At 37.5% G+C, this 14,686-nt stretch overlaps 1 protein-coding gene across 3 annotated transcripts in view; it reads right to left on the reverse strand.

Moving 5' to 3' along the window:
- The window catches only part of NDC1 (NDC1 transmembrane nucleoporin), a 57,583-nt gene that overhangs the window by 13,392 nt on the left and 29,505 nt on the right, over positions 1 to 14,686 (reverse strand). For 2 of the 3 annotated variants that reach the window (XM_017658483.3, XM_073233967.1), the window contains 5 exons: positions 11,895 to 12,140; positions 11,691 to 11,806; positions 9,322 to 9,372; positions 7,083 to 7,146; positions 3,186 to 3,286 (listed from right to left, as the gene is read on the reverse strand). In XM_017658483.3, the coding sequence (XP_017513972.2) occupies positions 3,186 to 3,286; positions 7,083 to 7,146; positions 9,322 to 9,372; positions 11,691 to 11,806; positions 11,895 to 12,140 (578 nt within the window). Of the gene's footprint in view, positions 1 to 3,174; positions 3,287 to 7,082; positions 7,147 to 9,321; positions 9,373 to 11,690; positions 11,807 to 11,894; positions 12,141 to 14,686 lie in introns of all 3 variants that reach the window. The other variant, XR_012130169.1, reaches the window with a different exon arrangement.

Here is a 14,686-nt window from a genome sequence, read left to right on the forward strand (position 1 = left end):
TTATCAGGCAGAGCCAGACATCAGGAGATAAATGTGTTCTAGGCAAAGAAGGAAAGAAAAGGTATCAATCATCTACAGAATTAGAGTTAGGTTAAGAAAATAAAATATATTTGGGGGAAAAACTGAAAAGTCCATGGTGGTTATCAGAGCAGAGGGCTCATGGGAAGAACAGGAGACTGGCTAGAGTCAGAATGAAGGATCTGTTAGGAGTTAGTTCGGGCAAGAGGTCACAGTAAGAACTCAGGTTAGGAATGCAAAGGTCCAAGGGTAAGCAGGAAGGGTGGGCAAAAGAGAATGGATGAGTGGTGGAGATAGGGTTGTCATATGGGTTGCAAACTGGAGAACAGAGGAACAAGGAATTGAAGGAATTAGTGATACAATGGTTAAAGTGATAGACTACAGAGTCTAAGCTTTTAGGGAAAGATGTATGTGCAACAACAAAGGAGCTGAAAGACAAAGAAAGTGTGCAGAAGAAGAAAGGGCATGAGAGGGTTGTGCTGGGCCAAGGCTTCTAAAGAGGACCCATGGATTTATGGGTAAAATTCAGGAGGCATGAACTATGGGATAAAAATTACATTTAACTTAACTAAGCTCTAATTAAAATTTACCATTTTTTAAAATTATAAATGTAAACAACAAACCACAGAGCATTAGCAGTTTCTATGACACTGTCACCAACAGAGATCACCACTACCTTCCTGTCACATTACTATTACAGGTATCTTGAAATACCATTCATCTTATCACCACTTCAAAATGATGACAGCTATTAGACTCACTGATAGACCTTATTTAATGTATTAATTAAAAAACACACATTTCTCTAACACAAATTTAATACTTTCATAATAATTATACTCTAATATAATTGACTCCTTTCTAACCCTAAGTACTTAATTTTACACATTTAAGAACATTTTTTTGAGAAAAAGTCCATGGGCTTCATTAGACTGCCAAAGGGATCTATGGCATAAAACCGCTGAAGGACTCTGGCTTAAAGGGTAGAATTCTATAGTTTTCAGCTTTGGAGTTGGAGAATTCAGGAGATAATGAGGCTGGGTGACAGTCCTGGGCTGAGACGAGAGTCCACCGAAGAGGAGGAAGTCAAAGGATTATGCCTCCAAGGTGGGGTACAAATACCCACGTGTACACTGAATCACTCATACAGTCAATCTCAGAATATGTGGTGGAAAAGGAAAGACTGTAAGGTAAGTCTGTAAAATCTGATCAGCAGAGTATGACCAAAAGGCAGACTGTGAGCTGGCCGAGGAGAGACCACATGCCACAAACCTCACACAAGGAGGGGTTTCTATCCTCAGAAGCTAAGCATCAAATCAATGGTGCTGTTCTTTGGTCCTTTTTCCTCTTCCTACCTCTCAAAAATATGCCTCTGCCTTTTTCAATTCCGCCCCTCAAAAATACTCTCCATTCCAACACCTCTGTTTCAAATAAGGCCTGAATTTTCAACAAATCTGTAATTCTTACCTTCCTAACCAAAGATATGCATGACTATAATCAAATAGACATACTGTTTTCCTTCTCATACCTAACCACAACTATGAAGAAGCATTATGAATTCTGATGGTGGGGAGGCGAAAAGAAAATAATTTGAGTGCAAAATACCTCTAGAGAGCACTGTGACCTTTGTGAAACCAATTCAGTTTCAACCACTTTTCTTAAAACAGAATGGACTGTACATAGTAAAAGATTAAGTACTGTTCTAAGACTCTTCTGTTTCTTTTACACACACACGTAGATTCTAATACAAACTTACTGCAGGTCATAATCCAAAAAGTTTAAAAGCCACAGTTCTACGGATAGAACCTTTCTCTCTGAAGAGAACCCTATGTGAAAATAAAAAGCCCGGGGCAAGATAGCAGACAAGTTCAAAAAGAATAAGGGACATGGATCTGCAGCATTCCCTGGGGTCTACTATACTGCTAATGCCCTGCAAGTAGCTCAGGGTCAAGTTCCAGCTCTGCCACTTACAAGAACTGAGTGTGAGACCTGATGATGTCACAACACTACTGAGCCTCTTTCATCTGTAAAATAGGCTTTAACATACCTCCTTTCTTACTTTCCAAAATAGTTATGAGAATCAAAAAAAATAATGATATGAAATTGCTCTGTAGACTATAAAGCATCATATTATTATTTTATTTTAAACTACACAGCCAGAGTAATAAAAAGCAAACTATGTTGTAAGTACCAAGATATGCTCAAATCATGGTTACCCTATTGTGCAGTAAGAGAAACCAAATATTAGAAGTTTTGGGGAAATACTAGGAAATTATTTTTTCAGAGAAAGATAGCTGGGGAAAGAGCACAAATAATAAAACTACCCATGTGTATATATGTGTCTCAAATAACATACATGAGAAAGTGAGCACAAAACAAAACAAAATCATTGATTTTGATGGACAAGACTTTCTAAGAGGTAAAATACACTGAGATTTGAAAAAAGGTATAGTGAACATGTTTTCTCCTCATAGCCTAAATTGCTTCCCAAGACCAAAAGATGCACCAATTGTATCCTTAAAGCCTAGTTTAATACCACCTCTTCCAGAAAACCTACTGCACACCCCCACCCCACCTCTAAATGCCTCTAACACTCAGTGTTTATCTCTCATCTGATATACAACCAAGATCACAAGGTGGTATAAAACATATCACCCAATGTGAAGTCAGGAAAGGTAGCTAGGCTATTGGAAAGCAAGAAGCATATATTTGATTTTTTGCCTTTAAGTCTAGTACTAAAAAGACTTGTTAGTTCAAAACTATGGCCTCAGCTCTATCTTCTTGAGCCTCTCTGGCCAATAGGTAACTTACTATCTGCATGTGAAATTTAATTACAGCTCATTTTGAGTAGCTAAAAATTGTCTAGGGATCCAATCTTATAGCACTGAACAGAATTCCAGTATCTTAGATAATTGGATTAATACCAGGGGTATATCCTATAGATTTAGTATACTTTCTTTTTCTGATGCTATAAAAAAATTTTTTTCTGTTGCTACAAATTAAAAGTTTCTCCTCCTTAGATTGTAATTTTCCTAAAATAAGAATAGTGTCATTATTTTAACTTCCAACATATGTTTTGTTATTTCATAATTAAGATATATAAGAAACAAAAACACGGGGTGGGGAGCACACTACCTCTACCTCTACTTAACCCACCTACTGCCTACCTCTTGCAGTGTCAACAAAGTATCAAGAATAGTTGGTAGTGTAGTCTGGACAACTCCAAATCTATCTTCTGTAAATGAAGCTGCTACTAAGTGAGACAGACCTCAAAGGGAAAAAGAAGAAAAAAAATTAACAGTTAATCAAAATTAGGCAAATTTATTTGCAATACATCTATTTGAGAAAGAAAGATTAATAGTCTGAATACATAAAAACTTCTAAATAAAAGAGATGGGGTAATACATAGTAGAAAACTGGGCAAAAGATTGGAACAGGCACTGAAAAGATGTTCAGCTGCAGAAGTCACAAATTAGAAGACAGTCTCTGCTTTATGTTCCAGGAAAAAAGACTTTAAAACTAATACTCCATTTGGTAGTGATAAGGGCTAGGAAGAAAAAGCATGACAGGAGAAGAGTGACAGCTGGTGACATATTTCATGGTGGTCAGGAAGAGAATCCCTGGGGAAGTATCATTTAAGCATTCAAGAAGGCAGCACCTCTATAAGATGAAAAGAAAACAATCAAACATTTAGTGAAGCCCTAATACACATCCTCCTTAAAGTTTTCCAAAAAGTAGAAGAGGAGGGAATACTCCCAAACTCATTCTACAAGGCCAGCATCACCCTAATACCAAAACCGGGCAAAGACACCATAAAAAAGAAAAATTACAGACCAATATCCCTGATGAACACAGATGCAAAAATACTCAACAAAACATTAGCAAACTGAATTTAAAAATACATCAAAAAGATCATCCATCATGATCAAGTAGGATTTACTCCAGGGATGCAAGGATGGTACAACATTTGAAATTCCATCAACATCATCCACCACATCAATAAAAAGGACAAAAACCACATGATCATCTCCACAGATGCTGAAAAAGCATTTGACAACATTCAACATCCATTCATGATAAAAACTCTCAACAAAATGGGTATAGAAGGAAGTACCCCAACATAATAAAGGCCATATATGACAAACCCACAGCCAACATTATACTTAACAGCGAGAAGCTGAAAGCTTTTCCTTTAAGACTGGGAACAAGACAGGGATGCCCACTCTCTCCACTGTTATTCAACATAGTTCTGGAGGTTCTAGCCATAGCATTCAGACAACACAAAGAAATAAAAGACATCCAGATTGGCAAGGAAGAAGTCAGACTGTCCCTGTTTGCAGATGACATGATATTGTACATAAAAAACCCTAAAGACTCCACTCCAAAACTACTAGATTTAATATCCGAATTCAGCAAAGTTGCAGGATACAATATTAATATACAGAAATCTGTCACATTCCTAAAGACTAACAATGAACTAGCAGAAAGAGAAATCAAGAAAACAACTCCATTTACAATTGCATCAAATAGAATAAAATATCTAGGAACAAACCTAACCAAGGAAGTGAAAGACCTATACTCTGAAAACTACAAGATACTCATGAGAGAAATTAAAGAAGATATCAATAAATGGAAACACATCCTGTGTTCATGGATAGGAAGAATTAATATTGTCAAAACGGCCATCCTGCCTAAAGCAATCTACAGATTCAATGCAATCCTTATCAAAATACCAACAGCATTCTTCAACAAACTAGAGAAAATCATTCTAAAATTCATATGGAACCACATAAGACCCTGAATAGCCAAAGCAATCCTGAGAAGAAAGAATATAGCAGGGGGGATTACGCTCCCCGACTTCAAGCTCTACTACAAAGCCACAGTAATCAAGACAATTTGGTACTGGTACAAGAACAAATTCATAGACCAATGGAACAGACTAGAGAGCCCAGATATAAACCCAAGCATATATGGTCAATTAATATATGACAACAGAGCCATGGATATACAATGGAGAAATGACAGTCTCTTCAACACCTGGTGTTGGCAAAACTGGACAGCTACATGCAAGAGTATGAAACTGGATTATTGTCTAACCCCATACACAAAAGCTCAAAGTGGATCAAAGACCTGAATGTAAGTCATGAAACTATAAAACTCTTAGAAGAAAACATAGGCAAAAATCTCTTGAATATAAACATGAACAACTTTTTCCTGAACACATCCTCTCGGGCAAGGGAAACAAAATAAAAAATGAACAAATTGGGCTACATCATGCTGAAGAGCTTCTGTACAGCAAAGGACACCATCAGCAGAACAAAAAGGCATCCTACAGTATGGGAGAATACATCTGTAAATGACATATCCGACAAGGGGTTAACATCCAAAATATATAAACAACTCACATGCCTCAACACCCAAAAGGCAAATAACCCTATTAAAAATGGGTGGAAGATATGAACAGACACTTCTCCAAAGAAGAAATTCAGATGGCTAACAGGCACATAAGAAGATGCTCCATATCGCTAATTATCAAGGAAATGCAAATTAAACCACAATGAGATATCACCTCACACCAGTTAGGATGGCCAACAGAAAAGACTAGGAACAACAAATGCTGGCGAGGATGAGGAGAAAAGGGAACCCTCCTACACTGCTGGTGAGAATGTAAACTAGTTCAACCATTATGGAGAGCAGTAAGGAGGTTCCTCAAAAAACTAAAAATAGAAATACCATTTGACCCAGGAACTCCACTCCTAGGAATTTACCCTAAGAATGCAAGATCCCAGTTTCAAAAAGACATATGCACCCCTATGTCTATCACAGCACTATTTACAATAGCCAAGATAAGGAAGTAACCTAAGTGTCCATCAGTAGATGAATGGATAAAGAAGATGTGGTACATACACACAATGGAATATTATTCAGCCATAAGAAAACAAATTCTACCATTTACAACAACATGGATGGAGTTAGAGGGTATAATGATCAGTGAAATAAGCCAGGTGGAGAAAGACAAGTACCAAATGATTTCACTCATCTGTGAAGCATAAAAACAAAGCAAAAACTGAAGGAATAAAACAGCAGCAGACTCGCAGAACCCAAGAATGGACTAGCAGTTACCAAGGGAAAGTAACTTGGGAGGGTGGGTGGGTAGGGAGGGAGAAGGGGAATAAGGGGCATTACGATTAGCACACATAACGCAGGGACGTGGGGAGGCACGGGGAAGGCAGTATAGCACAGAGAAGACAAGTAGTGACTCTATAGCATCTTACTATGCTGATGGGACAGTGACTGTAATGGGGTATGTGGTGGGGACTTGATAATCAGGAGAATCTAGTAACTACAATGTTGCCCATGTGATTTTATATTAATAATACCAAAATTTAAAAAAAGATGAAAAGAAAACAGTTCTCTAACAACGAAGTTTTCAAATCTAGGCTAGGTTAAATATGTTAGAATGTTAAATATGTTAAGTAAGTTATGTCAAAGTAAGTTGATAGTTAAACAATCTATTCATTGCAATTTCTTTGAAGTAGAGAAAGAGATGCAAGAATCCCAGGCTCAGTTTCTCCACTTATATACAAGGAAAATTTCAGCCCAAATTAAAGTACAGTTGACCTTCAACCACATGGGTTTGAACTGCATGGGTTCACCTATATGCAGATTTTTTAGATAAATATATTGAAAGGATGTATCATAATATACTGTAAGAGTAATTTCCTGTAACAATACATATTACATATAAAATGTGCATTAACTGACTGTTATATTATTGGTAAGGTTTCTGGTCAGCAGTAAACTACCAGTAGTTAAGTGTTTGGTGTGTCAAGAGTTATATGCAGATTTCCAACTGTGCAGGGAGACAGTGCTCCTGACCTCTGTGTGGCTCAAGGGTTAACTGCACACCTAAATATCTAAGAAAAATGATGTCCATAAAAGATATTAAAAAATGTATCTGAAAATTCAACGTTGGAAGTCAAAATCCAGAAATGTCCTTTTATGGATTATACTCTTATGAAGTAAAGTTAAAATTACAGTTGTAGTCCACTGAGATTGCTTACCTTCTAATGCCCAAATATGCATTTGGGCATCTGAAAAAACAGCCTGAATGGAGGTCTCTGGGTGCTACAATACAGCAAAAACATTTAAGTAAGTTCTCCTGGGCAAAAACTCTTAGTAGTTCATCTAATCGACTATAGAGACTATCATAATAAAAAATTCATAGCTGCCTCTCCAGAGTTAAAATCTGAAATTCTTTCACAATATAATTTAACTGCAATATAAAGCATTCTGTCACCAACTTATTGTGTGACACTTCCTCAGTCTCTACAGTCTCCATATGGCTCAGTTTCTCATTTAAAATAAGAGTTACATATGCTCAACCCAATTCAGAGGATTGGTACAGAGGTCACTTAAGAGAATGGTTACAAATGTTTTTTTTTAACAAATGATTGGCCTAAATAAATACATAATACCTCAAATTGTCCACCCTCAACCCCACTCCAAAGAAAAAACCACCCAAGCTTCTTTAATATAGCAAGGTGCAACACTATGGAGCAACATTTGGCCAATTTAAACCAGTGCTGGCTCTGGTAATGCACCGATAAAGCCTATTAAGCACAATGGCTTGTTACATTTCTCAACATCGAGCAGCAGGGTCTACAACTCCTTATCAGACAACAGATCACTCTGCAAATTAGAACCAAAAGTAGCCCTTTATTTCCAAGGAAAAAGAAGATCTTATTCAGCGCTTGCTCTGCCACTTACTGGCTATGTGCCCTTAGGTTAGCTACTTGACCCCTCTGAGCCTCAAGTTTCCTCATCTGTACAATGAGGACAAGAAGGCTTCTCACAGGACTGCTGTTAGAATTAGATGAGGGAACTTAAGTGAAAAGAGCATGTCATAAATAAGACACAGTGTAAGTTCTGTTCCCATCCTTCCAAAGCAAAGCACTGAAGTAAAACTTCAGACAGCTCTTCCTTTTGGTGGAAGAGAAGATACCCTCTTCAGAAGTCTAATAGTTTTCCCAAAGGCTACTAGATAGTTTAAGGCAGATTATTTTTGGTAAAGGTAATTGCTAGTTGGGTGGCTCTTCCCTGCCACCAGTGAAAAAAAAGCTTTAAGAAGTTGAAATGACTCTTTATGTGTATCTATATTCCATCAGAGTCACTCAGTTTGTCTCCCCACGAGAGTATGACTCCCAAAGAATAAAAAGGAATAATGTATGCCAATGCATACTTTGACTTGAAGGTGTGTGCAGTATTAGCTAATACTGCAATACCTACAAAATGAGAGAAGCTATATTAAAAAAAAATAAAACAAAAATTCATTCCAAAGCTTTTGCTCATCGAAAAATGAACTAACATACAACAGCTGTAGTCAGTGAATAAAGGAATGAACCTTTTGGTTCTTTAATTGTGATTTACTCTCCTGTGGCAGCCAGAGCAGATGACAGACAAGTTGAAAAATCACTGAGTTTTGTGGTCCGAATTACAGCTTTTCATCCAATGCAAGTTTCACATCTGCAATTCAATCCAGTCACCTTTCTTCTGAACAGCAAATTGGCCACAAAGATGTTAGTAAGACTATGAGCCACAAAGGGTCACCATGAATTTGCTCATTCTGCAGGAAGGGGTTGTGTATCAGCATGAAGCTGCCTGCAGCAAAGAGACTCAGGAGGCTAACTAGAGGCAAGCCTCAAGAAGCCAATGAAGTAAGGTGTGTGCTAGGGCAGTGTGGAGAAAGTGAAGGTTCCTATGGCCAGGATTCTCACCTGGCCTTGGTTGGCTTGCTCACCACACACGCATGGGAAATACACTGTCATTGACACTATATAAGGAGCTCCACCCACTGCTCTGCATCAACACTGTGGCTGCTGCACATCTGCAGGGCTGCAGGAGAGCAGAGACTGGAGTGGTGGCAGCACCGAGGACAGGGACTGGGACGGCTGCAGGGGCAGAGAGGTCCAGAGGCAGAGACTGGCTTGCTGCATGCAGCCATGCTCTGAGTGGACCAGATTCTAGTGAATGACCTGCCACTGGAATAAAGTTGGGTATAAACTCTTTCACCCCAAGAACGTTCCACTGTCATTTTTATGGTCTCATTGAATCTCTAGTGAATTCGATCGGGGCTAAAACCCAATGGCAAGACAGGCAGCTACTATTAAAATGGAGGTGTAGTGAAGCACCATGCAGAGCTTTTAGGCTTGATAGGATCCAGCTAAATATTTACAAGGCAAATCCTATCTGCTACTTCATTTCCTCTCCCCACATTCCCAATGCTATAACTCATATTCTTACCTTACTGAAAAAATACATTATCAGCACCCGTTTTGATAAAAAATTCTTTATCTGAGTTGAAAAAAAGGAAGAATTAACATATTTACAGTTTTCAAGTCTAGTCAAATATAGTATTACACATTTCCAGGTTCTTCCTGACACTAACTTAAATGAAACATTTCACATCTTATAGAGAAAGAGCAACATTTACAGTAGATCATTTAAGTAAATACCTTTGAACTATAAACTGGATAACCAAGATGTGCCACCTAACCTAAACTGCATCTCCGTGTACACATCTAAACATGACCCCCATATGAGTCTTGTAAACAATAAAAGGAATTCAAAGTGGCTCTGGTAGTATTTACTAAAGCCATATTCTTTCTCAATTCTCTTTACCTGTCTTGTCCTTTAAACTTAATACCAAAAAAGAGCATGTTTCTCCTAACAACAACAAAAATCCTAAGACATGAAGTAGTTTTCTACCAGTTGACATTTACAGGGAAAACAGTTTTCTTAGTATTAAGCTGAAAGCTACATACTCCAATTGATTTGAAAGTGAACTCATGACATAGCAGTATTTACGGCATTCAGAGCCATATGAGGTCCATAAAATGCCTTCAGTTCTTCTCTCTCTATTAACTGATCATTCCATCAACAAATATGTTAACAAACATTATTTCTCTCATCTTAAAAAATAAAACCACTCATTGACCCTCAACATCCCCAGCTACTACCCCATTTCTCTGCTCCCCTTACAGCAAAGCAAAACTCCTCGAAAGATCCAGCCTTTCCTGCAGCCTTGAAACACTTCCTTTTCTTGGTTATCTCAATGGTCACTTGGTCTCCTTTGCTATTCCTCTTCACCTGCCAGACCTTTAGTCATTGCAAAGTCTCAGTTCTTGGAACTCTTTTCTTCTGATATCTATAATCCCCAAGAGTTTTCATGGAGTTTCATGGCTTTAAACACTATCTATACCGTGTCAACTTCCAAATTTACATTTCTAGCCCAGAACTTTCCCTTATACTCCACATATATGTCTAATTTCTTACTTGGTGTTTCTACTTGGTTGTCTAATAAGAATCTTAAAATTGACATGTCTAAAATCAAATTTTTGATCTCCCTACCTCACCTGTATCAAATCTCCTCTTCCAGAATCATCAGTAAATTGCAACTCAGTAAATTTCAATTCATCAAATTGCAACTATACTATTTCAGATCCTCAGGCCAAGAACTTTAAGAGTCAGTATTGACTCTCCCACACCACAACCCAAGCTAATCCTATTACATCTACCTTCAAAATATACACAGACCTTGATCACATCTTACAGTTTCTACCACAGACACTCCGATCACAGATACTATCACCCATCACCTCCTACTACATTACTGTAACTGCTTTCTACTGTCCCTCTACAGCCATTCCTGCTAATGGAATCTGAGAATCTAGTCTCAACACAGCAGCTAGGGAAACACTTTCAAATCTAAGGTTACATCATGTAATTCTTGTGCGCAAAACCACAGAGTGGCTTTCCACTTCACTCAGAGAAAATGTCAGTCTTTACAAGAGCTGATGGGACCAGTAAACTCTGGGTCCTGCTACTTCTCTGACCTCATCACCACCTACCACTCTCTCTGCACTCATATTGCTCCAGTCACACTAGGGTCTAGGCTGTTCCCCACACAAGCTAATACACTCCCACCTGAAGTCCTGTGCATTTTGCTCTTCCCTGCCTTCCCTTCAGGTCTCTGATCAAGTGTCACCTTATCAGTGAGATTTCCCCTGATCATCCCACATAAAATGGTCCTCCCTCCCCTAGTCTTCATCTCCCTTACCTGCTCTGTTTTTCTGTATAGCACTTAAGACATCAATGTTCTTCCCTTTTAAGACATATATTTTTTATATTTTGAACATGACATATCAGGAAGCATCCTGTAGTCAACAGCATGTCATGGTTTAACAGGCAACTTTTTTTCTTAATAATACATAAAATAAGTCTTACAATAAATAGCATTTTTTTTATATTCAAAAAATATAATACATTTGCTTGCTCATCTATTTCCCATTACTAGAATGTAAACATGTTCAGGGACTTTTGTTTGCTGTTTTCCCAGTGCCTAAAACCATACCCTGAATATACAAAAAAACTCAATATATATTATCTTATATCAAAGAATTCATAGATCAGAGATATTGTATTAGGTTAAACCATATGAAATTACAATTTATACAGCTCAAAATCAATCAAATACTGGCAATTTCACATGGGTCAACTTAATATATGAAGCATAAAAAAGTCTTTTTTATTCCTGATGGCTTACTCATGTGAGATCCTTGATGCTCTCAATGTTACATGTAAATATAAATCCTGTAACCATATCATCCTACCTGGTCACGTTTATTCTCAATCCATGAATAAATCACACTGGGCTGTCTCACTGTCTTACCCTTAGCGTTAACAGAGGTAGATGGAGAAGGATTAGAAAATTCAGTCATTTGCTGATCTACAAAAAAAAAACCAAAGAAGTGAAAATACAGGCTAATTCTCTGCAACTGTGACACTTCAAATTTTAGAAACTAAATAGTCCTCACCAGAAGCAGAAGTCCATAATCTTGGTCCTCTTCTTATTAGCTGAGGACTTTGGGGTGACCCATAACAAGTGTTTACATCAAAAATTCCAGCCATTCGATTTACTACACTAGAGCTAAATGGGGTTCCAAGAGGACTTGCAACATCAGGTGTAGATAATTTTGAGGAAAACAGTGATGTCTTAACTAATGGTGGCATTGATGGGCGAGGCATCTGGCTAGATATGGGGGTCTGAAAAGTAGTTTCTTCTGTAAAAGAACAGATGCAATGTTGAAGAGGCAACCTGATCCAAGCAGGCCAGCATGGGGTTTCTCAAATTTTATACAATTCAATTTTTTATTTAACACATTTACCCAAGGTTTACAGTCTCAAGATCCAGATTTTACTACTGCAACTCAACGACCCAAGGAGCTTTACACACTTCTCTTTCTGCCACACTGGGGCAGCCTCTCGTTTCTCTTCATCTTTAAGGTCAGCTTCTCTAACTCTAAACTGTTTAGAATGAACCTAAGCAATTTACATTTCATTTTTAAATGGCAACAATTATTGTATTAGAATACATCCAGCACTACTGCATGTTCCTACTGTAAATATTACTTGACTAAATCAAATCTATATTGTGAAAATATACAGATAGAGAGTGCTAATTTTATCCCATTTTCCCCAGAGTCCTTTGAAGTTAATGTAAGTCACACCAGAGACTAATCTGCCCAAGATAGCTACAAATCTGACCTGTAAACAGCTTCTTCAAAAATTATCTCTAACGCTACCAATTAATAGTCTGTTGTACAAAAACAAGAAAAATACTTCCTGCCATCCAGTATAAGACACAAAGACATATAAATTACATTAGTGTTGCACCTTCTTAATAAAACCACTATAACACATCAAACATTTAAAGGACCAAATTTTCATTGAATGACTTTTTAAGGGTTAGTGGCAATTAGAAATATTTGAAGAATCAACTTAAAAATTAAGACTGGGACTTTTTCATGTCCTCCACTCTTTCAACAGAGATTTTATGAGTGGACGTCACTGAGGCGGAGCATCGAATCAGAGTAAGAGACCTGTATTCTCATTTTACTTACTTAACATTTTACTGCTGTATTCTCATTTTACTTAACTTTTATCTGTCTTCTCATCTGTCTTTATTCTGAGGACTCAGTTTCCTCAGAAAAATTAAGATGATCCCAGATTCCAGGAAAAAAAAGACTGGGGCTTTTTTAATTTTTGAAATAACTCCTCAGTATTGGAGGCAAATTCTGACTGAGTGATGGGATATGACAATAATTTAAAATAATGACTAATTCGTATTTGGTCAGGTCCATGATTCCCCCAGCCCTGAACCCAGTATTACAAATTGATCTTTCTAACATGCTAATTTAATGTAACATGCATATTCAAAATTCTCCTATGGTTCCATATCCCTCCTGGATAAATTTAAACTATTCATAACATACAAGGCCTCCTTTCATTAACAAGTATCATTCAGACTCCTTTCTGACAATTATCACAATTGTCACAATTATTTGTATTGTGTGCCTCCCATAAAATTTTAGTTCCAAGAGTGTTTCTCCACCTTTGATTATCTGGCTTCTAGCACATTGCTTGGTAGGTAGTAGGCATCCAATAAATATTTGTTGAATAAATAAACACTAATCTGAATGTTGATAATATCTGAAACAGTCTAGAATCTTTTAAAATATGACATTCATGAATTTATCTGAATCATTTTTCATTTGTAATCTTTGTTTTTGGTCTACAACCCCTCCAGACTAATGAAGTCAAAGACAGAGACATGTTTGCTTTGGCCCATCTAGAGATTTTTTAATATCAAGATTAGGTGCCAATGTTTAGCAAGTGAAATCTTTCACCCAAAATTTGTTTAGATTTCAGGCTACACTTGAAAAAAAAAAAAAAGACCAGAAGTTCAGAGACCAGACCCAAATTCCCACAAGGGAACAATGGACTGAAGCTAACCCACAGCTTCCCGTTCAGATGAAGCCTGTGCTCCCAAGTTCCCTACAGCTCTCACCCAGTCAGGGCCCCTCATTTTCTTTAAACGTCTGGTTTCAAGAGGCATCTGAACATTAATTCCTTTTATCAGCCTTACACTCGTAGGCCATCTTCTATTGGAAGTGCTTGGTGAAATTGCACAGGCTCCTCTGCCTGTACTTCTCCCTCTCTGCTTTCATCCCCCAAATGTTACATTAAGCTATCTTAAAACAATGAATATGATGCCTCTACCCAACAACTCACTCAGTCATGTCAGCTGTTCCCCTCTTGACATAATCCAGTAACTTTTTTGTCTTTAGTATACTACAACCAGAACAGTATCCAGGAGTATCTGTAAAGATTCACCTGGCTTTGTACTAAAGTAACCTTAAGTCTTCTACAGGATGACCAACATCTTATTAGGTTTTTTTTGTTTTTTGTTTTCTTATTGCCCTTCTAAATGGATTTAATATAAGGCTACTTTCTACCAGGAAATTTCATCAATGGACTTACGTCAATAAGCCAGATTTTTTTTCCTTTGTAGTAATAAACGACATAATACCTCCCCAGTGTGGATTCAGTTAGTGTTAATACTTTAAAATTCAAGTATCAATACACAACCTTTTGTTGGTTTGAAATACACAACACACTGGTTCAACAGCTGCCCTTATTATTAAATGCTCACCCACACTAGTGCCTTTACTACCTGTGAACATGGAAATAGGTTGCAGAACAATGGGCTATATTCTCCATGCTGTACTATCCTCATGATACAGTTATGATTGAGAACCCCCTCACT

Source organism: Manis javanica, chromosome 4 (genome assembly GCF_040802235.1).
Source record: "Manis javanica isolate MJ-LG chromosome 4, MJ_LKY, whole genome shotgun sequence".
Classification (NCBI taxonomy): Eukaryota; Metazoa; Chordata; class Mammalia; order Pholidota; family Manidae; genus Manis; species Manis javanica.